The sequence below is a fragment of the Lygodium microphyllum genome, chromosome 7, assembly GCF_053477565.2.
Source record: "Lygodium microphyllum isolate KBCC chromosome 7, Lygodium_microphyllum_v1.1.10, whole genome shotgun sequence".
NCBI classification, from domain to species: Eukaryota; Viridiplantae; Streptophyta; class Polypodiopsida; order Schizaeales; family Lygodiaceae; genus Lygodium; species Lygodium microphyllum.
The window spans coordinates 158,692,556-158,718,498 of NC_141141.1; the positions used below are offsets into that span (position 1 = coordinate 158,692,556).

General features: G+C 43.0%; 1 protein-coding gene across 4 annotated transcripts in view; it reads right to left on the minus strand.

The window, feature by feature from the left end:
• LOC148034141 (uncharacterized) overlaps nt 1-25,943 on the minus strand; it is a 138,564-nt gene that overhangs the window by 79,466 nt on the left and 33,155 nt on the right. For 2 of the 4 annotated variants that reach the window (XM_087682181.1, XM_087682179.1), the window contains exons 4-8: nt 4,288-4,390; nt 4,122-4,199; nt 3,947-4,006; nt 3,758-3,862; nt 2,924-3,034 (exon numbers count right to left, since the gene is read on the minus strand). In XM_087682181.1, the coding sequence (XP_087538307.1) occupies nt 2,924-3,034; nt 3,758-3,862; nt 3,947-4,006; nt 4,122-4,199; nt 4,288-4,390 (457 nt within the window). Of the gene's footprint in view, nt 1-2,923; nt 3,035-3,757; nt 3,863-3,946; nt 4,007-4,121; nt 4,200-4,287; nt 4,394-25,943 lie in introns of all 4 variants that reach the window. The other 2 variants (XM_087682180.1, XM_087682178.1) reach the window with 1 other exon arrangement.

Here is a 25,943-nt window from a genome sequence, read left to right on the forward strand (position 1 = left end):
CAAAGTAAGATAGTTAATCTCACAATATTAGATATACTGAAATGCTATTGCTATAAAGCTAACCAACAATGGAAAAAGTATTTACCTTGGGTAGAATATACCTATGACAACACAGTTCATACTTCTACAGGTAAAACATCATTTGAGATTATATATGGAAAACCACTCTTACTACCTATTCTCAAAACAAAGGAGCAGATATTTCATACCGATAAGCTCATGCATGATATGGAAACAGCTTTTGCCCAAGTTACACGAGCTATCCAAAGATCTCAAGAAAAACATAAGAACGCAACAAATATGCATTGAAGGCACTTGATTTTACAAGGAAGAGATTGCATGTGGCTAAAATTTCACAAAGCTCATCTAAGAAGCTCTAGCAAGTCTTCATTCCAAGTCTTAGTCTAAGAAGCTCTAGCAAGCCTTCATTCCAAGTCACTAAGCTCACAGCAAGAAATTATGGGTCATTTCAAGTCGCTAAAAAGATTAATGACATTTGTTATAAATTACAACTTCAAGAGTATTAGAAAAGTCACAATGCTTTTCATTACCATCTTTTGAAGCCTTATGAAGGGCCTCTACCATTGGAACCTATAATAGAGGATGCATTTGAAGTAGCTAAACCAAAGGAGATTCTTCAAGCAAAGCAAATAGCCTTTCATATGATCAGAAAAATAGAAAGAAACATTTCTAAGAAATTCATTTTCACAGCTTATGAAGAAACTATAGAATTAGAAATACTTCAAGCAACGTCTTGAGGACAAGACGCATTTCAAGAGAGATGTAACTAACATTTTGTGTATAAATTGGTACAAAGACATATTGACTCTATGATTCAAATTAATTTAATGATTAAATTGTCAATTTTTCTATCCAAGGGCGGCCAATGGCCAGAACACCTTATAATTATACTTTGGTCGTTATTGACGAGATACCCAAGATAAATAAAAAGTTTAGTTGGGTGGTAAAATTGACCAAAAAACTCAAAATGACTAAGACTTTTATACTCAAGTAGTCGGATTGACTAAAAGCGCATAGAATGAGTGGTTTTAAAAAGTGAAACTAGATGCTCATAATCAAAGAAACAAACTATGAACCAATGAACCTATATAATGAAGCTCTCTAGAATCTAAATTTGGTGACTCCTAAAATTTAATGTTGAGTGAAGTGCATAGCTGAGAGAGATGAAAGTCGAGCAGGAGTGAGCGAGAGAGTGTGACGGCTAGAGAGAGTGAGCGGAGTGAAAGCATGATTCGATAAGAGTGTACCAACTGTTAGCAGTCATGTTTGTCATGCCTTGTCATCTCCTGCCTGTGAGCCTCAGTCTGAGTCAAACGAGGACATTAGGAGCTCTGACATGTCTGTCATGTGTTATGATGGGGGAGGCTAGTCACTCTCGACTGGCTGTCTTAGGATGTGTATTTTTTTTTGGCCTCTTTTAGTGGGCAGCCACTGGCTGCCCGGTCACTTTTTGGTCACTGTTGTGGGGCACCCATTTTAGGGCATTTTTAGGGTTTGCGCCCATTTTAGGGTTAGGGTTAGGGTTTGTCCTTTTGCCTATTTATAGGCAGCCCCCCTCCCCACTTGATCACTTGTCTTCTTGCAGATTCCGACACTCCTTCTCCCCCGTGGTGGTGTTGCCATCATCATCAGCCTGATCTAGTGCCCTCACTGACGCTGTGGGCTGCGTGCAAGGACTGATCAGTCTCCTTCCGCCTTCCCGTTTGTATTCAGCATTCATTTCAGTCAGTGCAGATTTCTCTTCCTTATTTTCTGCTTTCTCTCTCTCTCTCCCTCCGTGTTCGTATTCCCTCTTCCGCAGCACACTCTCACATGGTATCAGAGCCGAAGGAGAGTACACAGAGCTGAGATTTACGCGGGAGATCACCCAAATCTTTGCGTTTGCTGCTGATCTCTTCCCCAACAGCCAAGGTGGCCCTTCCAGGAGGTCACCATCCTTGCGTTTGCTGCAGCCCCCCCCCCCCCCCTCCAGAGGCTGCCACGTGTCACCATCCTTGCGTTTGCTGTAGGCACCCCCGCCAGAGGCTGCCACGTCATCACAAACCACTTCCTACTTGCATTTTCAGTCAGGGCGGCCACTCCTCCAACTGGGCGACACTCCTCCAGCCTGCGCCTTGCTGTTTTGGCTGTCGTTCCATCTCCAGGCGGCTCTTTTCCTGCTGGCGACCTATTCCCAGGCTGTGTTTTGGTGCTGGCGGCTTCTGTCTTGGTGCTATTCATCAGACAACCTTGCGTTTTGCAACTCCAGGTGTCTGTAGGCCTCCCCCGCCTGTGTTTTGGTGATTGGTGACCATACTGCTGGTCATTCTTCGGCATCGGCAAAGTTTTCTTTGGTGTTTGGTGTTTTGCAGATTGGAAGATGTTCCAAACCGGGAACAGGACAAGGAAACATTTAGAATGTTCCTTCCCCAATTCCTAGCCTAGGGGTATTGGAAATGCACTAAATCATTCCTTAGTTGGGGAAAATGAATTCCTTGTTTCTACAGCTAGTAACCTATAGGAACGTGTTTCTTTATTCTATGCTTCATCCTTCAGGACTCAGGAATCTTCTTTGCCTTATTTCGAGGGCATATCCAATTTCTACAAGACTTTCAATCCATGGTTACCTAGTTGATTTCTTTAATAATCACAGTCACTAGTTACCTACTCTTGCAATCCTTTTCCCGGCAAACCAGGTGGAAGTATTTTTGACTGACAATCAAAACATAGATAATGAAGGGAGGTTGCTTCTTTAACTACCCAAGGCAATGGTGCTAAACCATGCATCCATATAAGGTATCACAAAAAAACATGGACACTGACTTCAAGCTGAAATTGGTGTGAAATAGAAATAGAGAAAATAGGTAATGCAAGGCAAACAGATTGGATATAGCACTCTCAGTTATAAAAAGCATGTTGATACCTTTATGCCACTGATGATTGAATGTGGATCCTCTGCTACAGGTTGTAGGTTGAACTCTGCTAGCAAAGGAACAAGAGAGGACGCATATATACTTCGATCCTGATCTGCAGCCTTAAGCAAGTGACCAAACTTTGATTAAATTCAAGGAGAGTAAAAGAGGAGATAACATGATACTGCATTTAACAGTTTCTGCAGAGTTTATGCAACTAAATGAAATCAAATAGTAAAAGATTCAGATAACTTGCATCTAAATTAGCAATGTAATGGCAAGAGCATCTTTTACAATGATGCCCAATAATCTGCCTAGGACGCTTTCAATGTCCAACCATCTACAACAAAAAAGTAATCATCTTGAAAATAATATCTATTCTGTAACAGGGCTTAGCCACAGGATTTACAAGAGCAACTGGAGCAAATAAATTCAACACCAACCACTGTGAAGGATCCATTGGACTTTCAACACACAAGCAACATAATAGCTCAGATTCTTACAATGAAATCTAAAGAATAGGTACACGAGGCAAATCTAATCTCTGGCTTTATGCACAAGCCCAAAGATGAGGAGGCAAAGTTTTGGTGTAGCTGAGAGAAAAGGGGTGATGTGTTTGAAGCAACTTGGGGACATCAATCAGATTGGAAGTAATAAGAGCAGTTACAAAGAGGTGATGTGTCCTAAGCAACTTTAAGACGTCAATGGGATCAGAAGCAATAAGAGCAATGGCTACTTGATTAAGCAGATTGATTCAATTTCATTTGTCTCAAGAGGGCTACTTAGAACTAATAGACTAGGACATAAACACCTTGATAAGCTAGCTGAGTAGATCCAGACTTTACCGCAAGTCCAGATCTGAGCTGAGCAATCTTTTCCAACAGTCCTTGTTGCATTGCCATTGCACTTGAAGAAGCATCCACAAGGTCCTGTTGATACTTCTCAATTGTCTGTTGTTGCAAAACATCTCCATATTGAGGATGTCCTTAAACAGGATTGAAATTGAGTGTCAACAATTTCAAGAAGCCACGTACCAACCGCAGTTCCGTAAGCCGAGTCTCCAATCTCTGATTCTCACGTACCATCTGCCTCTCCTGCATTTGCAGAAAACACATTCAGCTCCATTCAAGAAATAGCATGCTGGGTTGATAGTTAAGACCAGTGAAGCACTTAGAGCGTGCTACTGAAATCAATAGATTAAATGCATGCCTTCAGAGTTGCATCAGAAAGGAGTTGTTTCAAGTGCTTGATCTCCTCTTGTTGCCTAGGAGCACTTTGTACAAGATCCTGCAAGCAAAGCCATAGAACTTTTTATTACCATTCTCCACCATCAGCCTAAGAGCTTTTTTACCAAGTAGTTGCCTGGAATAATTACCTGCAGACAGAGTCCATTAGATCTGTTTGCTTCAACAAACTGTTGCATGTTCCCTTGGCCTCCCAGTACCATTCTTGCATCAGACTCACCTTCTCGACCACGTCTGCTGTTTTTGAGTGTCTATTAGTTTAATTTCACTTCAAGCCCTGACTTTTGAGATGGTGACCAAACATCACTGAAAATAGTTCTGAGCCCATGACCGCACCCACATACGAACACAAAACCATATCTCATTACCCCTGTAAGGTTTGGGGAAACTTGTGCTTCCAATTAGTCCAAATCCCCATAAAGCACTAAATTTCTTTCTATTTTAAAGAAAGCGAGTCCTACTAATCTGCCAATCGAACAGAAATTCTAATACAAGAGCATACAAGGAAATCTGACACTTGATACTGAAATGTCGCATTGTCTTTATAAACACACACACTGAGTGACCCTCCCCCTGCCCTCTCCTCCCCCCTCCACCTTCCTCTTGCTCTTCCCCCCTACCCCTGCTCCCCAAAAAAAAAAAAGGAAAAAATCCCCCTTTCCTTTTCCCTCCCTCCTACCCTGCCTTCTCTGTCCCTCCCTTCTCCCCTCTCCTTTCCCTTCCCCAATTTTAGAATAATCTTTGCACCACATAATTGACCCAAAGTGTGATTCATCCTAGGTAACAAATCTTTGGCCTTACTGGCCAGTTTATCAACTCCACTGTAGCACTTAAACGCACATGCCCTTACCATCATCCTCCACAAGGTATGCCCCACAGAGATTTACTAGGTTCAGAAAACCCTTTACTAAGATATACTTGCAATTGCCAACTACTCTCACTGTACTCCTAACTGAACTGATAAGGTTGCCACAGCAAGATTGCTACCATACAAAAGCTCATTCTTATGGTCTACCATACATGATCGCGATAGATATCCAAGTAGTTTTAAAGGAACTACAAAATGGCAGTAGACCATTGAACATTCCTAGAGAAAATGAAATAGAGATTCTTCCAACAAATTTTCTATCAGCCTCGCTTGACTTGTGCAAATGCAAGTGCTCATCCATTTGCCTAGCCAATTGTCAATGCTTGTCTCTTCACACTCCTACTTTTCGCTTTGAAGGGATCACGGTTATATGGGCAAAGTACAGCTGGCACAAACACTAGGTTTTTGAGTGGAGAGTAACTCGACTAGCTGCCCTTGCGTTGAAGCCCATTCACTGATGCTTCTGCTTGTTAAGCTACCTCAAATTAGCTTTCAAATTATCATAATTTTATGGCATTTTAACATCTCTAAAAAGGTCCCAAAAAAAGTACTTTTGTATTTGAGAAGCCACGAGATTTCAGTAAGACAACTGGCTCAAGACTCCATGTGCACTCTCACTTCCATCCTCATTCCCATACTTGGTGTAAAGAAAGAAAACGGAAACTTACGACTACTCTGATAACATGTAAAGAAATGGCTAGGTTTGCAGTGGAGACAACAAACTCTACAACAAACAATGATAGTGAATGAACTCAAAAATACAGAGAACGAATGATACGACGAATCAAATCTAATGATGATGCAATTGGGGCTCTTGTCCTCTGTATCTCTGGGACCAGAGCTGAGGCATGAGTCACAGAGTCTGACATTGACAGAGTGACTCCAGATAACTGTAGTGTCCCAGTTGATCAAGCGGCAGCACCTGTGAAGGAGTTTGCACTATTGAGGCAAAGAAGCATGGTCCTCCAGGCAACGAATGTCAAAGAAGCGGACAGTAATATAAGGGAGCAAAACACACTCCATAGCTGTGGGTGATGAGACAAGGATGATCTCGAGGGGCAGCAACAGCAAAAACAATACCGTCTACTAATAGGACCTGTAGCAACAAAAATACAAATGTTTGCTGGCTGAAAAAGCCTATCGGAAGGTCTCCAAGGGCAGCAGCAACAAAAATGATATTGTCTGCTCATGGAGGAACCTGTAGCAGCAAAATTGGAAATATCTACGAGCTAGAAATTCCTCCAAGAAGCTCTTTGGGTGCAGCAAAAGGAAAATGCAAATAAGTGTCAGCTAGAAAAGCTACTTGGAAGGTCTCTAGGAGTAGCAACAACAAAAACAAGATTGTTTACTAATGAAAGGACCTGTAGCAGCAAAAAAAGTAAAAGATTGCTGGCTGGAAAAGCCTCCACAAAGCTCTCCTAAGGGCAGCAACAGCAAAAATGAATTTGTCTACTGATCAAAGATGAAGTTAACAGCTGCAATAATGTTCATAAAGCCTGGTGTGCACAAGCAACAGTAATCTAGGACCAGCAACACAAAACACAGCTGTAGGAGAAGATATGAGCCTTCAAATGCAACATGCAAGTGGACAGATCTCCAATGATGGGCAGCTGAATGGCATGACAACAGCTCCGTAATGCACCAAATAGGGCAGCAGCAGCTCCGTTGTGATAGCATCCACCAAGCACATGCAGGAGGAGGGGGTGGGCAGCATTGGAGGAGGAGTGGCTGAGAGAAGCAGAGAGAACGCGGGCGGTCTCAGAGAGTGACCGACCATAACAATAAGCATGCCCACAACATGCCCTTCAATAGGGGATTTTGGTGCATTTGACGTATTGTGCAAAGGAACCCCTTTTAATCATAAATAAAGCTTTTGGGCTGACTTAAGGAGAAATAATTATGCATTGATGCATGTAAGTTAATATGTAATATGTAATACTAACCTCAATTTTGGTTGCTCAACAAGCAACCCCCCGCCCCCCCAAAGCCGAAAATGATGCCTATCACAGACACACACAAACACACACTTCACCCACTAACTAGCTTAAAGATGTAAGGAAAAAAAATACACAACACGACCCCCCATTAAGGGCAATTATGTGGCAAGCGAGCCAATGAAGATCATCGGTAGTTGAGATGGGAGCAAAACGCAGCCCATGTCTTTACAAAGCTGTTCATTGTCAGTTTGCTGCCATTTCCACGGCCAAATCAGTCATCAACATCTTCAGCCCTGAGTTTTTGGGACAATGCAGCCTGCATAGTTGTTCTCTGCCACTTACAGCAGCTGGTCACTATTTGGAGGCTGCCTGTTGCATTTAGGGATCCATTCAAAGTACAACACACTCTCTAGCATGTCTGTGCCCTGGTCCTTTCAGAGAGACAAGAGTTCAAGGTTTTGTATTCACTCCTGCAGAGTGTGTTTATTGCATTGAGCATCGTATTCAGTCATTTTTCATTCTTAACTACTCATGTCTCTGAGTTACTCTTCACCTCTATGTTCTTCCATTACCACCTTGTGTTTTCCAAAACACTTGTGTTTATCTTTGGTGCTCAAGTGTTTCTTTACATGGTATCAAAGCTAGGTAATCTCTAAAGAAACCTAAACCTTGATCCGAAAGCTCAACATCTGAGACAAAGAACTTTGAAGGGAAGATGGCCTCAAACTCATCCTCACTCTTTCAATCTCCTAAACAACGTTTGTTGAGAACCGAGTAGGAGTGGGTCTCTAAGCTTACTCCATGAGATTCCAACAAAAGAGGATAAACATCTGCCTATCATGGTACTTACAGACCACATGACATTTCATGGGCCGATACGACTTGGTAATCATGCATCAAGTCCAACAACAACTGGAAGGTGACATTGATTATTTACCCTTAGATTCAGTGCACAAGTCTAATGTTTTTGCAAGGAGAAATGGAACCTCCATTCAGGACCCGCTATCCTATTGGAGAAATAGACACGGAGTAGAAACCTTCATACACTTCTCTTTTCACTCCAATGTCAAGTACGTAAGTCTTTACTTCTATTTCCATTCCTTATATCCCTACTTCTATGCAAGATGTTGGCAATATTCAAGATGAAGGGAACCTCAAATCTGTCCACACAAGTCTAAGTCTTGAGGAGAACATATACTTGTATGTAAATACAAGATGTGCAAATAAGAAAAAATCAAGTAACCCTCCTAAAAGTTTTATTTCCTATAGTCAACCTAAAGTTGGTGCACCATCATCTACTTTTCAATTTGAACAAAATCACTCATCTCCATTCACATCTAGATGTTAGTCTGCCTATTTTAGTCATGTCGATTTATCATCTCCTAGTTGTGAGCTCCTATCAAAGTCTGATGGAGACATGGGAGCTCTAGCAATTTAGTGTGCATTTCTTGCATTTTCTTGGTTTCCGCACATATTGTGTGCATTTTCTAGGTTTGTCAGCTTGTGTGCTGGCCAGATTCCCTTTCCCTGCCCCAAAGATGCCTCATCTGTATTTTGGCATAATTTTCTATGCAATTATCCAGCGACTTTAGATGATGACATGACATTTTCAGCTAGTCAGCCCATTTTGGGCCCCTAGGTTGGCAATCCGCCAGTTTTGATAGGAGTTGGCTATACATATCAACCACTCCTCACTTGGTAGATCATTCTTCCATTGCAAGTTTGCACATTGCACTCTCTGACTCTGACACTCTCTGTCTCCAATGCTGCCATCTTCATCAACCTAATCTAGTGCCCTCACTGATGCTCTAGGCTGCATGCACGGATCCTACTTCCAATCAGAAACTTCTTGCCAGGTGACAGTCTCTAACTACAAGCAACATCATCTAGTGGCAAGTGACAACATTTATTGTGTAAGCGGCACATCTACACATCAACTATAGCTAATTCCCTCTGTTTCTATGCCTTTGACACCAAATGCAGCTTTTTTTGGGTGTTTATGAGTTCTCCAAAATGTCTCATCACCAATTTTTCAGCTTTGATGACTCAGCGGATGAGGTCTCTCATCATTCCTCTGAGAGATGGCGAGATTATCGGAGATCTGAGTCCCCCATCAAGACTCCCTGTTCGGAGCGACCCTCCCCTCCTCCCTCCCTTCATGTTTCCTGTAAGGCTCAGTCTACCACCTTGAAGATGCCTTACATTGAACCCATTGTACAGGTGCCTGTGCTTCCCTCTTTGCCCAAAGAGAACAAATTGGATGGTTCCAACTATTCTCTATGGTCGTATAATGTGGAGTGCATTCTCGACATCCTCAACCTTTGGGAATTTCTCTCTCCCTATTTCTTGGCTTGTGGAAGATCCCACACATGGGGCATCGATGGATGGTGCAGCCCTCTCGGATCCGCTCAACTCTCGAGTTGGATCCTTTCTCTTTATTACTTTACAAGATTTTGTCTTGGTTCATGTTTGCAAATTGTAAACTGTGCCAGAAGAGTGGAAGAAGTTTGCATCTCTTTACCATCACAAGACATTTGCTCAGAAGACCTCCTCAGAGAAAAGGCTTTGAATGCTCACTGTTGATGACTCTCCTTCTATGTGAAGGAGTTGGATTCATCTTCCAACTCTAATACAGATTTTGTAGCGAAGCATCGAGAATATCCCACATGTCCTCGTTGTGGGAACACCTGGCACCCCAAGAAGAAGTGTTGGAGGATATGCCCTCACCTTCATCCAAGAGCGACGCGTGGCAAGAGCGACGCGTGGTTCTACATTGGAGCCTTTGTCTAGCTCTACTTTGTCACCCGCTATTACCACCATATCAGTGTTTCTACACATTTCTCAAGTGGAGGAGCCTTCTTCAACTATCTCAATTTCTCAGCAGCCTTGGCTTATTGCTAGTGGTGCCTTGAGTCATACGACTCCCTAAGGTGATTTGTTGTAGGATCTCCATCCGTCAAAGGGTATCGTCACACCTTGTGGCATTTCTTCGGTGCTTGTTAGTGGTGTTGGCATCTTGCCTCTATTGTCTATCCATACATCAAGCTCCGTTTTTTAGGCCCTACATGTTCCTGACATGGGATTTCCTCTTCTCTCAGTTTCTGGCCTTCCTCACCTCAAGACCTATATTGTCTTCACCAAGCCAGTCGTCTTTGCTGAGGATTCTTCTACAAAAGCCACTTTTGTAATAAGTTTACCGGAGCATGGGCTATCAATGCCCCGTTTCCCTTCCCTTGTACAAGGCCCTCCAAGGTAGGTTTCTCCTACCGCAATCGTTCTCGATTGTGCACCATCTATCCTACAGATTCCATCCTATCCCCCACCATGTCCTCTCGTGATTCCCTTGCACCTCCCCTCCCTTTTAGACAGGGAAGATATTGGTAATGCAGCTGTGGATTTCCTGGCCCTTTGTGATTCAGCAGGGCTTCCCAAGATCCTAAGGAGTTTCTTCAAGGTTTCAAGTCTCCATTGGACCTTTCTTTTATACGGCCATCCCTTTTCTTCGTCCTTGAGCCACCACCCCTTGCTGCTTGGCCCTTGGTCCTTGTTGTTCGGTGCAGCATATGGCGCCTTTGATTGTTCCTTGCTATTGTCTCCTGGTTGAGTTACAAACTTGGCTCACCCATTCCCAACTAGAGTTTTCTAGCTTGATCTATGTGAGGCCTCTCTATTTCCATTTCCCTTTGGTGACCTTCCATTTGATTGGATCTTTATATGAATAATGGATCTTGCTCCTTGGTTGGCTTTCTTCATCGATAGACTTTATCAACATCGGCACTCTTCTTGCCACCCTCGGATCTACATCTCCTTTCACCTTCCACCACATCCAAGATCTGAGAGGGGATGTTAGCTATCATGTGTGCCTTGTGTCCTTGTCTCCTACCTGTGAGCCTTAGTCTGAGTCAAACGAGGACATTAGGACAATTGACATTGTCTTTGTCTGTCAGTTTCTGTGTTTTGGACACTACATGTGGAGGCAGCGTTGCTTTTTGTGCACTTTTGGCCATTATTTTAGTGGTTTGACCACATTTAGGGTTTTCACTTTTTTTCGCCTACGTATAGGCAGCCTGCCCTCCCACTTTCATTATCTATGATTGATCTTCGTGATGAGTTACCCTCCTGTCACAGGGACGTGAAATTTTAAGATGTCTAATCTTACCGATAACATTTGATTAAGTTATTAATCAAATGGGAAAGGTTGTTTGAGCACATGTGATACACATGGCAAATATTCCATAATAACAAGCCAAGGACCCCGAGGATGCAATGGGTGACAAAAGGCAAAAGTTATGATAAGTTATAATGACTAGGTTTCCTTCATCAGTAGGTATCAGATTGGACCCTAGGGAAGTTGTTTGGCCAATGAGTATCAATGGTGACACTAGGGACTAGTATTAATTAATTAATTAAAGCTAGTCTAAAGGTCAACAGAGGTTGAGAACCACTCCGGATCGCAAATGGCCTAGCCAATTTCATTATTGATGGGCATATTTAATTTTGGGCAAGGGTAGAAGGGCTGAAATTAATTTTCAAGATTATTTAATTCTGAAAATTAATCAAATGGCTGGATAATGCTGAAAAATGGGTTTAGAAGGCTCCAACTTGGCAAAAATGTCCATGCAAACTGAGAAAACGTTTTTGGGGGTAGGGTCTTAGCCATTCAATCAGTTTACAGCTTGGAGGAGAGAGAGAGAGAGAGCTGCAAGTCCATCTCTAATCAGAGAACAGCAATTTGCTGCAGAAGATAGACATCTAGGGGCCTCAGCAGGCATGGGACAGCAAGGAGTCACCTTCCAGAGGGCTGGCATCAGCATTGTTGATCAAGTGACAGCACTTTGGAGGTGTCTAGCACTAGGTGACTGCATTAGATGCAGGCTCAAGCAGGCAGCAAGCAGAATTTAGGGTTTTCTCGCGAAGAAAATCAAATTTCTCTCTCATCTTGGCTTTCTCTCACCTTCTCCAACCCATTCTCAAGAAATCTCACCATTTCTCACTCATTTTGAGTAAATCTCAACCAAATTTGGTGGACAGCACAGAGATCTCTGCTATAAACCCTAAATTTCTACAAAAATTAGGGTTTAGCAGCCACCTTGGGACTTGTGCCAACAAGAGAAGGCATCGTACACTGAAATCAATGCCTGAAATTTGTGAAATTGACAAGGATTTCAGATGCCAAGCCATCCATTGTGAATTGGGGTAACATTTGGCCAGTTGATTCCGTTTGTGCAATTCCTGGGTGAAAATTAAGGGGTAATTGGCCCAAATTGCTTGCTAATTGTACGTACAGCAAGGGGCTTTTGGATCAACAAAGAAGATTGTGGAATCTCAACTTGTACATAATCCATTAGCAATTTCAGTTAAAGAAAAACCGAAAGAGGCATTAGTTTCGGGGCCAACAGGTTGTCCAATGTCCAAGATTGTATGGTAAAGTGTGCATTTCAGTTTTGTGAATTTATTTATTCATTGTTATAATTAAGTGCTTAATGAGGTTATTTACCACCCTATCCGAGAAAGAAGGCTGGTTACACCTCCTCATTCTCTCCTCCCCCTACTACCATCTGGCGCTCACACTGACGCATAGAGCTACGTATTTGGGCTGACTGTTGCAGCCTTGACCTTTAGCCATTGCAGTCACATTGTTCCTTCTCTCTCTTGCGTTCTCTCTATCTCCTCTCTGTATTCACTTTCTTCTTTCTATTGCATGCTCTCACACAAGAACCATGAGGTATCTGAAAAGATGGATACAGATAGGGTGTGTAAGATGGTGGAGGTGGAGGTGGAGGTAAAGAAATAAGAGAAGTAAAAATAGGTTGTGGGTATCCAATGACTACCAATTGATGCGGAGGCACCAGAACATTAATGTTTCCATAAAGTACCGAGTGGAGGCACTAGGATATGTAAGCCCTATCCAAATGTTGGTTGGGGTACTACAGAATGAGCAAGTGGTCTATTAGGTAAAGCCATATAGGCAAACTTTGATACCAAATGCTCCACAGTCAAAGTAGATGAAACCAACCTTCCTTCTTGGATAGAGTAGTAAATAACCTGATTTAATACTAATTACAATAAGCATAAAATTCACAAAAACTAAAAATGCAAATATTACAACTTTAATCTTGGACATTGGACACCCAATTGGCCCCAAAACTAGCATTCCTTGTGATATTTCTTTAACTTTTATTGCAAATGGATGGAGTATAACTGAGATCCTCTGACCTCCACTAATCCAAGTGTCTCTTGCTGTCAAAATTGACTAGAAAGCCTCCAAATCAACATTTGCCCCTTGGTTTGTGTGGGGATTGGCCTTCACCCTACTCCTTAAAAGATAAATTCAGCCCCAAATTTGATATTGGCTAGCTGGCCTCTTGAATCTCCCTAAAATTCCTCAATTTCAACTACTGGAATTCAGATCTAATACTCTCAATTCTAATCACGCATCCCAAGTTGGCTATCAAAACCCTAATTTATGTTGTAAATTAGGGTTTACAGTAAAGATTGACTGAAATCTCTTCCTTTGATGGCTCAAACTACTAGAAAATGCTGCGATAACTTGACAGATGGCTGAAGAACGAAAGAGAATGCAATAGAGAGAGAAATTTCAGAGTTTCATCTTGAGAAACACTAAAAAACTGCTCTAGCTCTACTCAAACAGCCATGAAACCTATCACCTACAACTTAGGACCTTGGGCTATTGTCAACTGCTCTTAGAGGGCTCCAAACTGCTGCCACTTGCTATAGGACTGATCCTTGGTGGCTGGAAATCACATTAGCAACCTCTCCTTGCTCTCTAACAACCTCCTTCCCTCTCACAATAGCTAGAATAGACTCCATCAACCCCTACAGACGTTTTCCCCATCTGCATGGGTAAGTTTTGCCAAGTGGCAGCCTTCCAATTCCATTTTCCAACATTATTTCCAAAATATTAATTCTTAAAATTAATTTAATAATTATTCTAATGCTCAAAAATTTAATTTCACCAACCAATAATTAAATTGGCTCAGTCAATTTGTCTTCCAAGTATCCCTGATTAGTTATTAGTCCTTAGATCGATATTAATTAATTAATTATTGCCTAGTCTCTAAATCACCACTAATATTAGTGGCCAATAAATTGTTCTAGACCAGAATCTGACACTAGGTACCACCTAGTACCTATCAAGCATAACTTATTACAACTTTTGTCTTTGACACCTACTACATTTTCGAGGTCCTTGGCCTATTACCATGAAGTAACTGCCATGTGCATCACATGTGCTAAACAACCTTGTACATTTGATTAATACCTTAAATCAAATGTTATGACTAAATTTAGAGCATCTCAAAATTTCACGTCTCCGTGACAATTGGCCCTATGGAGCATAGTATGAGGGAGTTTCGGAAACGGGGGAAATGGAAACGAGAAAAACCAGAGTTTCGGAGTTTCGGCCAAATTTTGGAAACAAGGAAACGGCGTTTCGGATTGTACACTAAAATAAATACAGTATTATGTGGGTATGTAAATATACCAATGCCTACAATAACATGTATCCAAATTTCATACAAAACTTTTGAGTCCATGTTATATGATTGAAATCATGATTCATTATACATGTCACGACTCACGAGTGAAGATTGAAGAGTTAAGACTCAATGGTTGAAACTTAAGACAGCTTACCACAATTAAGACTCAATTTTCAAAACTGAAGGCAACAAATAAATTATAATTTATGACTCCTAGATCATCTATGATCTAAAGAGAATGGAAGACTGACATCAAGAACAGTGGAGACTGACATCAAGAACAATGGAACAAGAATCAAGATGCATAATAAGTGAAATCAAGATATAATGATACATGTAACTATGTCATGTGAATAATCCGTTAAAACCCCAAAGTCCAATGAGCACTAAGCACTGTGTACTAGTCTCTAGACTCTAGTAACTATTGAGTAATAAGTATCAACATCAATGAATGATTGGCAACTATAGTCTGGACAACAAGGCCCGATGTCTTTGTTGGAAACGCATGCCAAGTGGTCTTTCACGCGTGTTACGCTCCCTGAATTCTCCAATCCACAATAGTTGCACCGCCACTTCTTTGATCCACCGGAGTCCTCGTATCCCTTGATTGGAGTGACGTGTCTCCAATATGGATCCAACGCCATGATTAGCCTTTAGGTAATGGGGGAAAGAAGAAGAAAAAGAAGAAGAAGAAGAGGAGGAGGAGGAAGAGGAAGAAATAAAGGCTAATGGGGGGGAAGAACAGGAAGAGCAAGAAGAAGAAGAGGACGATGAGGAAGAGAAAGACGAAGACGAAGACGAAGAAGAGGAGGAAGAGAAAGAAGAGTAAGAAGTAAAGGTTAATGGGGGGAAGAAGAGGAGAAGGAGAAGGCGACGGTGCCGGCGCCGGCAGCTAGAGTGCCACGAAACGGACTGGAGGATGCCGAAACACCGGTCTGCCGTTTCCGTTTCGGTCCGAAACGGCCGGTCCATTTTGGCAGCCCCGAAACGCCATTTCGGGATACTAAGCTATGGAGGAATAGCCCGAAAGTGTATGTATGGGAGGACGAGCCTTCGTCATGAATACACCACCCAAATAAGAGAAAGGAGAGGCCCTAAAAGCAGTGTCATGTATGGGAGGACGAGCCTTCATCATGAATACACCACCCAAATAAGACAAAGGAGAGCGCCTAAAAGCACTGTCTAAGTATGAATAATCCCCCAATGTGGTGTTTGTAGTGTAATGAGGTGCACTTAATGGAGGTTGAAAGGTGTGTGTAGTAGAAGATGAGGGAGGGATGGGTAGGAGATTAAATGGATTTGTACTTAGTGTAGTAGTGGAAAATGAGTTAGGTTCCTTTTGTCCAATAAATGCAAATGATGATTCACCAAAATCAAATCGACCATAAGATGTAAAAGCAGAAGAAAAAGATGAAGAAGGAGCACTCACCAATGAATCACCAATCAATCTTATATCTTTTGCTTACCTTTTCTTGGCAATAAGTTCAAAAGATTAAGGAGTGTTGCTTTGCGTATCTAACATAAGAGTAAATGATTGTGAATATAGAAGAGATGAAAGAGGTAGAGATGGAGATGAAGGTGGTAGAGAAATGAAGGGTTTGCACATCATGTCAATTTCCATGCCAGCATGGCCAACAGTCCTTTGTGGAACTTGTGTCCTTCTTCTTGTAAGATCATTAGACCGGCTACACCAAATCTAAAGGGGAAAACTCAGATTTACCTTCAATCTGCTGTTGAGCCTGATGCATCAAGATAAGATTGTACTCGGCTCGTGTAATTTCGCTAGGTCAACGTACACTCCATGATAGTCCAATGACTCACCTTTTGTGGTTCTGGCTTCAGTGAGAAGCTTTCAAATCAAGGCCAAGGTTTCTGTAAGGATACTCAACTCTGATACCATGTAAAGAAATACCCTAACGCAAAAACACAAATAAAAGTGTACGACAAAGCATAAACTCAACACAGAACTCAGTTAAGATTAGGATAACTTGGAGACAATGGACACACTAGATAAAAATGTGAATGAATACTAAATATGCAATGCTTATGCAGCAAACAAATCATGCAGGGAATAAATACTAAACCTCGAACTCTCATGTCTGAAGAACCAAGGCAAAGGTAATGAGTTGAACAGAGTGTTGTATTCCTGGCAAATCTTGAATCATAGCAAGGCAACCTCCAAGATGTCAAACAGTAGCAAACACAACAAAAGATGTGCCAAATTAGTGTTGAACACATGGGAGAGAGAAAACCAGCAAACACAACCGTTGATGATGGCATGGCAAGCTGACAATAGCAAAACACAAGTTCGATGATGTGGGCAGGCTGATATGGCAGCAAAAACGCAGGTATAACGATGTGGTAGTCTGTACAGCAAGAGCGGATCATAAACACATCAATTCAGCAGGCCACCAACTATAGACGATGTGGCTGATCAGAAAACGCAGCAAAAATCGATGTAGACTGCGCAATGGAGGCTAGAAACAATGCCAAGTGGATGGAGACAATGCCAGGCAGCTTCAGCTAAGACATCCACTACGAACAGGATGTGGGCAGCGAAGCTAGATCACCTGAAACTTGCAAAAACGAGATTGAGACTAAATGGAGAGCACCATGCCTATACATCGAAAGTTTCAAGTCCCCAATAGTCTAGAATCTCTCCCTCTTTTTAACTCTCTAGAACCACTCCCTATTTTAGAGTTTTTGCATTAAGCAAGCATTTTTGGGCTTGTTCAAGAGACTAATCAGCATGTAATGTATATTTTAGCTCAAGACTAACTACACTACTTGGTCAAACTTGATGAGATGCATACACACACACACACACGTTACGACACATAATTGTGTGTGCAAATGTGTGTGTGTGTGTGTGTGTGTGTGTGTGTGTACATACATGCATATAACATATACATCACATCTATCATGGACTCACATAGTTCAAGCGCAATGCCCCTCTAGGGAGACTCATCTTCCAGCTCACCTCCATCCTACACTTAGCCACCCTCCAAAGCTTCACGCGTTGCACACACACTAGTGGGTCCACACAACCTAGCACCATTCCCCAAAACGTAATGACAAGTGCAAGGAGCTATGCAAACACCTCCAACTCCATAGAGAGCTAGGGTCTATTACAAAGAGGGAGGCTTGTTATAGTAGATAAGGACCTTTACTCACCATAAACACTGGGCATATGAGGAGGCACGGTATAGGGATCTATACCACTTATTCATGAGCATATATGTTACCACAACATAGCATGGACTATGAAAGTTGCGCCCTCCCACACCCATTGGTCTAAAGATAAAGCACTCCTATGCAAAGAGACTATATGCTATACCACACCAACCATTGATTTCTCACCTACCACGAGTATAGCCTACCACATCGACATTCTATACACATGATATGGTAAGAAGGCAATAGAGCCTCTCTAGCATAGGATCACACATGTATACAAGGTGAGCACTTTATTTATGCAATGGACATTTTCGCTCCTCTCCTTGCTTTTATGTTTGATGGTGCCCTAGTGGAAGGCTTCCCAAATGAGTGGACTATTCATACCATCGTGCTCATCCACAAGTCTAGATATCCCCTAAATCTTGATAACTACAAAAGTATTATACTAATAGTCACAAGGGTGTGAAATTTTCTTGCTTTGCTTAGCATTTGATTAAAAGTTAATCAAATGTGCTAACGTGACTTGCACATGTGAGGTGTAAGTTAATTATTTCACAGTGTGGGACCCACAACCCCAAGATATCAATTGGTACCAAAGGCAAAAGTTGTAATAAGTTATACCTAACAAGTACTTGGTGGTACTTCGTGTCAAATTTGGGCCTAGACCATTGACCACTAATGTCAATAGTGATGATAGAGAGAGAGAGAGAGAGAGAGAGAGAAGGCTGCTACAATAATTAACAAGCCATTTCCACCTAGGAAGGGACCCTCCAAGAGCTAGTGACATGCCTTGGAGAGACTACAATAGTAGGTGACGACAGTTTTGAGAATTGTTTCAGCCAAATAACATCATATTCAATGTGTTCCATCAGTTAATACAGCTTTCACAGCTATCTAGAAAGGGCAGCAACTAATTTCTTCCATTTTCTCGCAATGGAAGTCTGAACTTTCTCTCTCTTTGGCATCCTCTCTCATCCTATAACCATTTCTCAACTCCCCTCAACATTTTCAATAGTTTTAGTCATTAGAGATGGAGACATTGGAAAATCTATGTTGTAAATCCTAATTCACAACAAAGATTAGGCTTTGACAGCCACCTCAAGATACATGCTCAAAACTGAGGGTATAGGACTTGAATTCCAACAACTGAAATTAAAGAAATTCAAAGAGATTCAAGATGCCAACCAACCAATGAGATGAAGGAGAGTTATGGGCCTCGGTGAGTCATCCCTACAAGAAAGGTTAGTAGGAGTGTTGTCCTCCAAATGAAGACCATAATGCCTCCTCAAGGCCTCTATTAAAGAGGCAACTAGAGAAAGCATCAAAGGATTGAAAAATGGAGTTGTTTAAGCCATCATGAATCAAATATGTGTCATTCGTGTATCTCGCACAAAACCAAGCACTCCATGATAGCCACAGGATACTCTGTAAACAAACATTGGATTTGATACCATGTGAAGATATCCTAAGGTTTGCATAGAGAAAACACAAAATGTGCGAACATGACTGAAACACAATAACTCAGATAGTAATGTAATAAACACAAACCTAAATGCAAAACTCAAAACGCAAAACGCAAAACGTAAACACAAACACAAACAGAGAAGAAAGATAACTCTAAAGCAAATGAATTAACGCTATAAATGAAGGAAAGAATGTACACGATGCTCAAGAGCAAAGCTGTCCAACAATTGGTAGCTCTCATGGGAGTGGGCTAAGAGAGGTATCAATGTGTGTCATCCACCAAAGTCGGATCCTAAGTGCATTACCACCAATCGAAGTAAAGGCTGATGAAAAAAGGTGCTGAAAACGCAAAAATGACCTACTGTAGATGCAAACAAAAATCAGGCCAATGTCGAAAATGGAAGGGCAACAGGCTGGAAACCGGAGCGCAACAGTCTCTGGGCCTAGAACTAGTTAATGCAACAATATAACCGCTTGAAGTTGATGGTAGCTAATCATCGGCAACAGTGGGATGTTGGGCGATAACTATAGACCACATAGCAGCAATCATTGGGGGCTGGACAGCTAGACTCTAGTGGAAGAGGGCTGATGACTAAAACCTATAAGACAAGGATAGGGCTAAATGGTGGGCAGCCTATCTATTTGTAAGTGTAGAAGGATCCTCCCAAATTAGGGTTTTGCATGTGGGACACAAACTCTCCAGAACCACTCTCTATTCAATGAAACTTCCGGTAATTTACTTTTTTGAGGCTGTTTTAAAGAGCCAATCAATGGGTAATGAATTTTTAGCTCAACATAGTCATCACTTGGAAAAGAAAAAACCCAAAAGAAGTCAAAAAGTGTGGCAATATGAAAGGGATAACTTATCGAAGCCCTTGAACAATAATAGTATTTTGCACCATCTTCATAAATCTGCCTCAAACATCTTGGTGAAGCAATGTTGGCTGCAATGAACATTATCTTGGTGAAGCAATGTTGGCTGCAATGAACATAATCCTTAAGTACATAAATGGAACCAGCCATCAAGTGTTGCTTGTGTTCGACTACACAAAAAACATCCTAATTACCAAAAACATTCCTCCACATCCTATATTGTTTACTGCCAAACAAAACACCTTTACATTCTATAATGCCAGTCTCCTGATATACAAGTGAAAATTATTGCTGTAGTGCTTACCATTTTGCATCTGCAAATTTACTTGCATGGAATCTCTCCATCTCATTACGAGTAGCATCCACAAGATCAGCCCTCTGCAAACCAGCAATAGTTTCCCGAAAAGGATACTACTACTACTGATTAAGAAAAGCATCTCTGGAAGCAAGCAATCTACCCCAAGCATCTAAGCACAAGGCAAAATCCGAAGAATCTTTATCAGCCACACCCACTTGTGGTGTGCGAGACACTTGAGGTTTGGAATAAAATCCTTTGCTTCTTTGCTGAAAAGTGTGAGTAACATTCATTAGTGGTGGATGCACAGGAGTTGAACGGGGTTCTTGGCGAGCATGGCGCTTCCTTTGAAGCTTGTTCCTAAGTAAGTCAAGGCTCACCCTCAAGACTACCATCATGCAAATCTTTATGCCCATTTTGCCCAGTACGTGCAAGAGGAGATACATATGCTGCTGAGACAAATCTTGAGACTTATGCATTTTAATATGCATCTCTACCTCAAGATCCACTAGATTGCTGCGATACCTCGTGATCTAGACTACAGTTTCATATAAAGAGCCAACTAACCACATCTAAAGAAATGCCCAATAAATGTCTGCCATTTCAACTTACAAACCAAGGCATACAAACCAGGAGCCTCAAAACATATTCTAGTGGGATGAAGTTTGCTAGTATCCAACAATAGGCGAGCTCTATTTCTATTATGGGATGTCAAAGCAAAAGTCCATCAGAACCTGTCCAAGTGAGGGCAAAACCAAAGAAGAAGCTGCCAAACATATGGAGGAAAGTCTAACACCTCCACCCAAATGGGACGTGCCTGCCCTAAAACATCTTGAAATTCCTCCATGGACTGCCATGGAAAAACATGAACTAATTGACCATCCAAACAGAGATGTTCTGCATCATTTGAAAGATCGCATTGCACCATCTCTCTCTTTTTTCATAATAGGTAATTGTATTAATTACAAAAAAGTACTAGTACAAGATTGCAAGATTACAAAATCCAAGATGGCTCTAGTCCATTGTGCATAAAAGATACAAAGTCACAACGAAGGAACAAAGGAGATTGTCATATGCTAAGGAACTAAATCATCTCCAGCCAAGATATCAACATGTTGTAGAAGGTCAAGCTACCGCTAGAGAAATCCCTTAGGCTTCGCAACATGATGCTAAATGCCCAAGTCGGCATCAAAAATGAAAGCGTTGCGAGTGACCCAAATATACCAGCAACCCCAAAATCTGAAAAAGTGAAACAAGATCTTCATTGAGGCTGTGGCAAACCATTGTATGTAGTTTTACCAAAAACCTAGTCAAGCAGACGCATCCTTGTGCCCACCACCGCAAGCCAAATGTCCGAGAGAAGGGCCCAAGTCTTCCGAGCATAAGGGCAAGAAATGTTTATGTGATGGGAAGACTCAACCACAGTGGTACAGAAGAAACAATTCCCATTAGAAATACCTCTACCATGAAGGGCCAACGCAAGAGGGAGGTCCCCCCACTAACTTTCTCCAAATGGCATCTTATTGATCCATCCCTCCATTATTGTCGATTTCCACCAAGCTTTAGATTTGTGCAATCCCCAAAGAGAATCGCCTTTGCTGGTGATCCATGCGCAATCTCTAATCATAAGATGATAGATTTGATTAACTAAAGAGAAACCAAGGGTCAAACACCCTGCAAGATCCCAATCCTGCCAAGGGCAATCGGAATCCAAAACAAGAAAGGGCTGCTGGGCCTGCAAGAGATCACTGTAGCCATGCAGTAACCATCTCTCTCTCTTTTCTTTTTTTTTCGTAAAAGGTAATTGTATTAATTACGAAAAAGGTACAAGATTACATGATGACATGATCACAAGAGACACGAGGGCCCTAGCCCAACGTGTGGGAAATCCCCGTACTAATGCACTACATAGGTTACACCAATCATGGCAACGACCCAGAGGCAATTGCCATATGCCATGGATGCAAATCCTCCCGAGGGAGCAAGTCGGAGTGTCGAATGAGATCTAGCTGCCAATGCAAGAGCCCTTTAAGCCTGGCAATATGTCTCGGTACATTAGAGGCCGAATCAAAAAGAAAAGCATTGCGCGTGGTCCAAATGTGCCAGCATCCCCAGTATCTGAAAAAGTGAAATAAGATCTTCATATGTAACTGTGGCGGTGTGGGGTACTTTAGGCGCACAAAAACCCAATCGAAAGGAGTTACTGAGGACCCCACCACCGCTTGCCAGATTTGCGACAAGAGTAACCACATGTTCTTGGCGAGCGGGCAAGAAAGAAAACGATGTCGGGCCGATTCCACGGTAGTGGTACAGAAGAAACAATTGTCATTCGAGATTCGACGCTTGGAAAGGGCCGAAGCAAGCGGAAGACCACCAATCATTACCCGCCAAAGGAAAACCTTGCATTTGAAAGGTGCCTTATTCCGCCAGCCCTCCATCAGCGTTGCCTACCACCATGTCCGCAGTCCCCAAATAGTATTAGCTTTCACACCCAGCCAGTGGTGATCTCGAATGAGAAGATGATACACCTGATTGGTAGAGGCCTTTTCCAGACTCAACTTGCCTGCAAGGTCCCAGTCCTGCCAAGGACGATCCACAGCCAGGGCAGGAAAGGGTTGCCAACCCTGAAGCTCCAATAAAAGCTTTTCCCATAAACCACGGTATCCGCGCGGGATCCTGAAAAGTCTCCTAGCAGTCCGAAACGAGGCGAGGACATTGCGAGTGGCAAGGGTAGCATCCGCAATCGAAGTCAGACCTAAACGGGTCATGCGGTTAAATCTCGGTCTGAGCTGATGTTTGTCTTCCCACGAAAGTAATCTGGATACTGCCAACAATTCCAACTGAAAGGAGTTAGACTGCACGCGGTCTCCTACTGGATGCCAACGGGCCTTTTGGAGCACCACTTTCCAAGAGCCGACCAAGTGCAGTAACAAAGGGGAAGAGGGACTGGAAAATCGAGAGTCAGCATTAAGGACATGCCACCAGGAGGCCCGAAGCCGTGTGTTACCATGGCGGATGCTTGTGAAGCCGATTCGCCAGCACCTTGGAGAAGATTTTATACATCGAGCCCATCAAAGAAATTGGTCTCCAGTGTTGCAGCTTCGACGGCGAAGGGACCTTGGGAATCAGTTTGATAAGGCCTTCTTTCCATGAGGAAGGCATGACCCCTGTTTCCCAAACCTGCTGACACATGACCGCCAATGGCTTCGCCAACTGCGTGGCCGAGTGCTCAAAGAATTCATTAGTGAGACCATCCCAACCAGGACTTTTATCCTGAGGCAGGTGCAACAAAACATCCATAACCTCCTCCTCGCAAATATCCGCCTCCAAAGTGGCTTGCATATCAAGTGGAACCTGCTGGCGGACCAGATGATAGAAGGCCGAGCGGACATGCGTAACCTGGCTAGAAGGCGAGGGAGAAGAACCAAGAAGTTCCATAAAATAATTTCTGCACATGGTGACAATGGTCTGCGGATCAGTGACCATGCGACCTTCCGAATCCTGGAGCCTAGTCATATTGTCGCGAGCCGGAGAAGCATGCAAGGCGCGAAAGAACTTATGAGACTGGCAGGCACTATCATGCAATGTGTCACTCAAGTTATGCAGCTTGGCCTGCTGATAAGATTTCAACTGAAATACTTGAATAAGATGGGCCAAACGCCTTTCCAGTGACAACAGAAAATCATCATCTGGGGAATCCACGAGCAAGGAACGGACCAAAGCCAGTAAGTCCTCTGTTGCATGTCGACGTCGCCGACAAAGAGAGGCATGATGAATCCCATACTGCCGAGCAACCCGCTGCACATTAGAAAGCAGCCGCGCAAATGCTGCCAGGCCGTCAGAGGCGAAGTCCAATAAGGATCTCTCAATCAATTGCTGCATATAGCCCTGAAAAATTGGATGCGTCAAATAAGAGGAGTTGAAACGTAAAGAGAGCCTGTCCAGCAACTGCGTAAAAGGTGCAATAGAGTGTGCCCGCATCTCAAACTGGAGGGGGAAATGGTCCGACAACGCATATTGCTGCAAGACCTTCATTTCCAGCATTTCGGGAAGAAAATCATCCTCTTGCATGATATACATTCGGTCCAAGCGCGACCAGGTAGTGGCATATTGTGCGGAATGAAAAGTAAAGCCTGAAAAAGAAGGGTGAAGCCACGACCAAAGATCTTGCTTAAGCACGCGCAACGCAAAGGAATTCCACACCCGGCTTTCCGGCGTATCCATTACCGAATGCCCCGAAGTGGACTGAGAAGAGTCAACACACATATTGAAATCTCCCATCAAAAATCCCCTTCGGCCAAGTGACATGGAGCCCTGCAAAGACAACCAAAGATCCCGTCAGGAGGCAGGATCGTTTGGAGCATAGAGGCCCAGCAACCATAAAATTTCTCCTTCAAATAAGACTTCGATTACCAGAAAGCGGCCCTGCACATCATTTTTGACAAGAACAGGCTGGTATTTTTCATGGACAATCATCAGCACGCCCGAATAGTGTGTAGCTTGTGTCCCTGCATAAAACAGACGGAATCCATGACAATCCACAATTTTGCCTGCTTCAGCGTGACTTTTGTGCTCCACTGCACACAATACATCCCACTGGTTCTCATGCAAGACAGTCCACATGGCATGTTGCTTATGGCGAGAGCAAATGCCTCGCACATTCCACGTGGCTATCTTCATATATCTTCAAAGAAAGGAAGTCAAGAACGAGGTGGTTATTGCCTCGATTTCACCTTTTCCGCGAGAGCATCTAGGACACCCTCATTCAGAAAATCAGCCAAGACTGCATACGAATTCTGGCGACCTGCTTTAGAGGTAGAAGGAAAATCCACTGCCTTGGGAGCAGGGCGGGGATAATGCCGATCCCAGGGTGTAATCACATTACCTTTGGTATCAAACGCCAGCTTAGCAGGTGGGCCCTTGGGGCCGTCTGTATAGGCTTTCCTTGTAGACTGATTACGGGGGGCAGACGGGGCTATAGTATGCGCAGCCGGCTGTGAAGTGAACATTTCTTTCCGGCACATATACGTGCGCACGGAATCCAGTGAAGTAGTAGGCCCAGGATCCGCCAAGCCTGCATCCAACTTTTTACCTTTTTTTGGACGGGCCTCAATCCAATCAGTGCTACGAGAGTCCAAACCCAGGACCTGTTGTTTGCCTTTATCCACAACATTTGGCAGCTGAAGGGCCTCCTGCATCAGGGCATCAAGCACCATGTCATCCTTAGGCAGCACAACCTGCGCATCCTCGGAAGACGGTTGCCTTTCAGGGCATTCGGCCATGAAATGCCCCAATTTACCACATGAAAAGCAGTGGCCTGCAAAATTGCCCCATTTCAAGCGAAAATGCAAGGGATGCATGCCAGAACAATTGAGGCGAAGCCAAGCAGGCATTTTCCTGGCTGTGTCCCATAGCATGCATAAACGGTTGCGATTCATAGCCCTGAGGCTTGGGGGCACCAGCACTGTGCCCACAACGGCCATCGCATCCTTCAACAATGGCCAATAAACTGCTGGACAATTTTCCACTTCTACCCATACCGGGCATTCTCATTGAAGCAGACGCTGGAAATCGGCCATCGGGCGCCATGGTACAACATGGACCAAGCGGCGATCAAAGAATAATGGCAGCTTGGACAGGAGCTCAGCGCGATGTGTTTCTGATTTCAACAGCA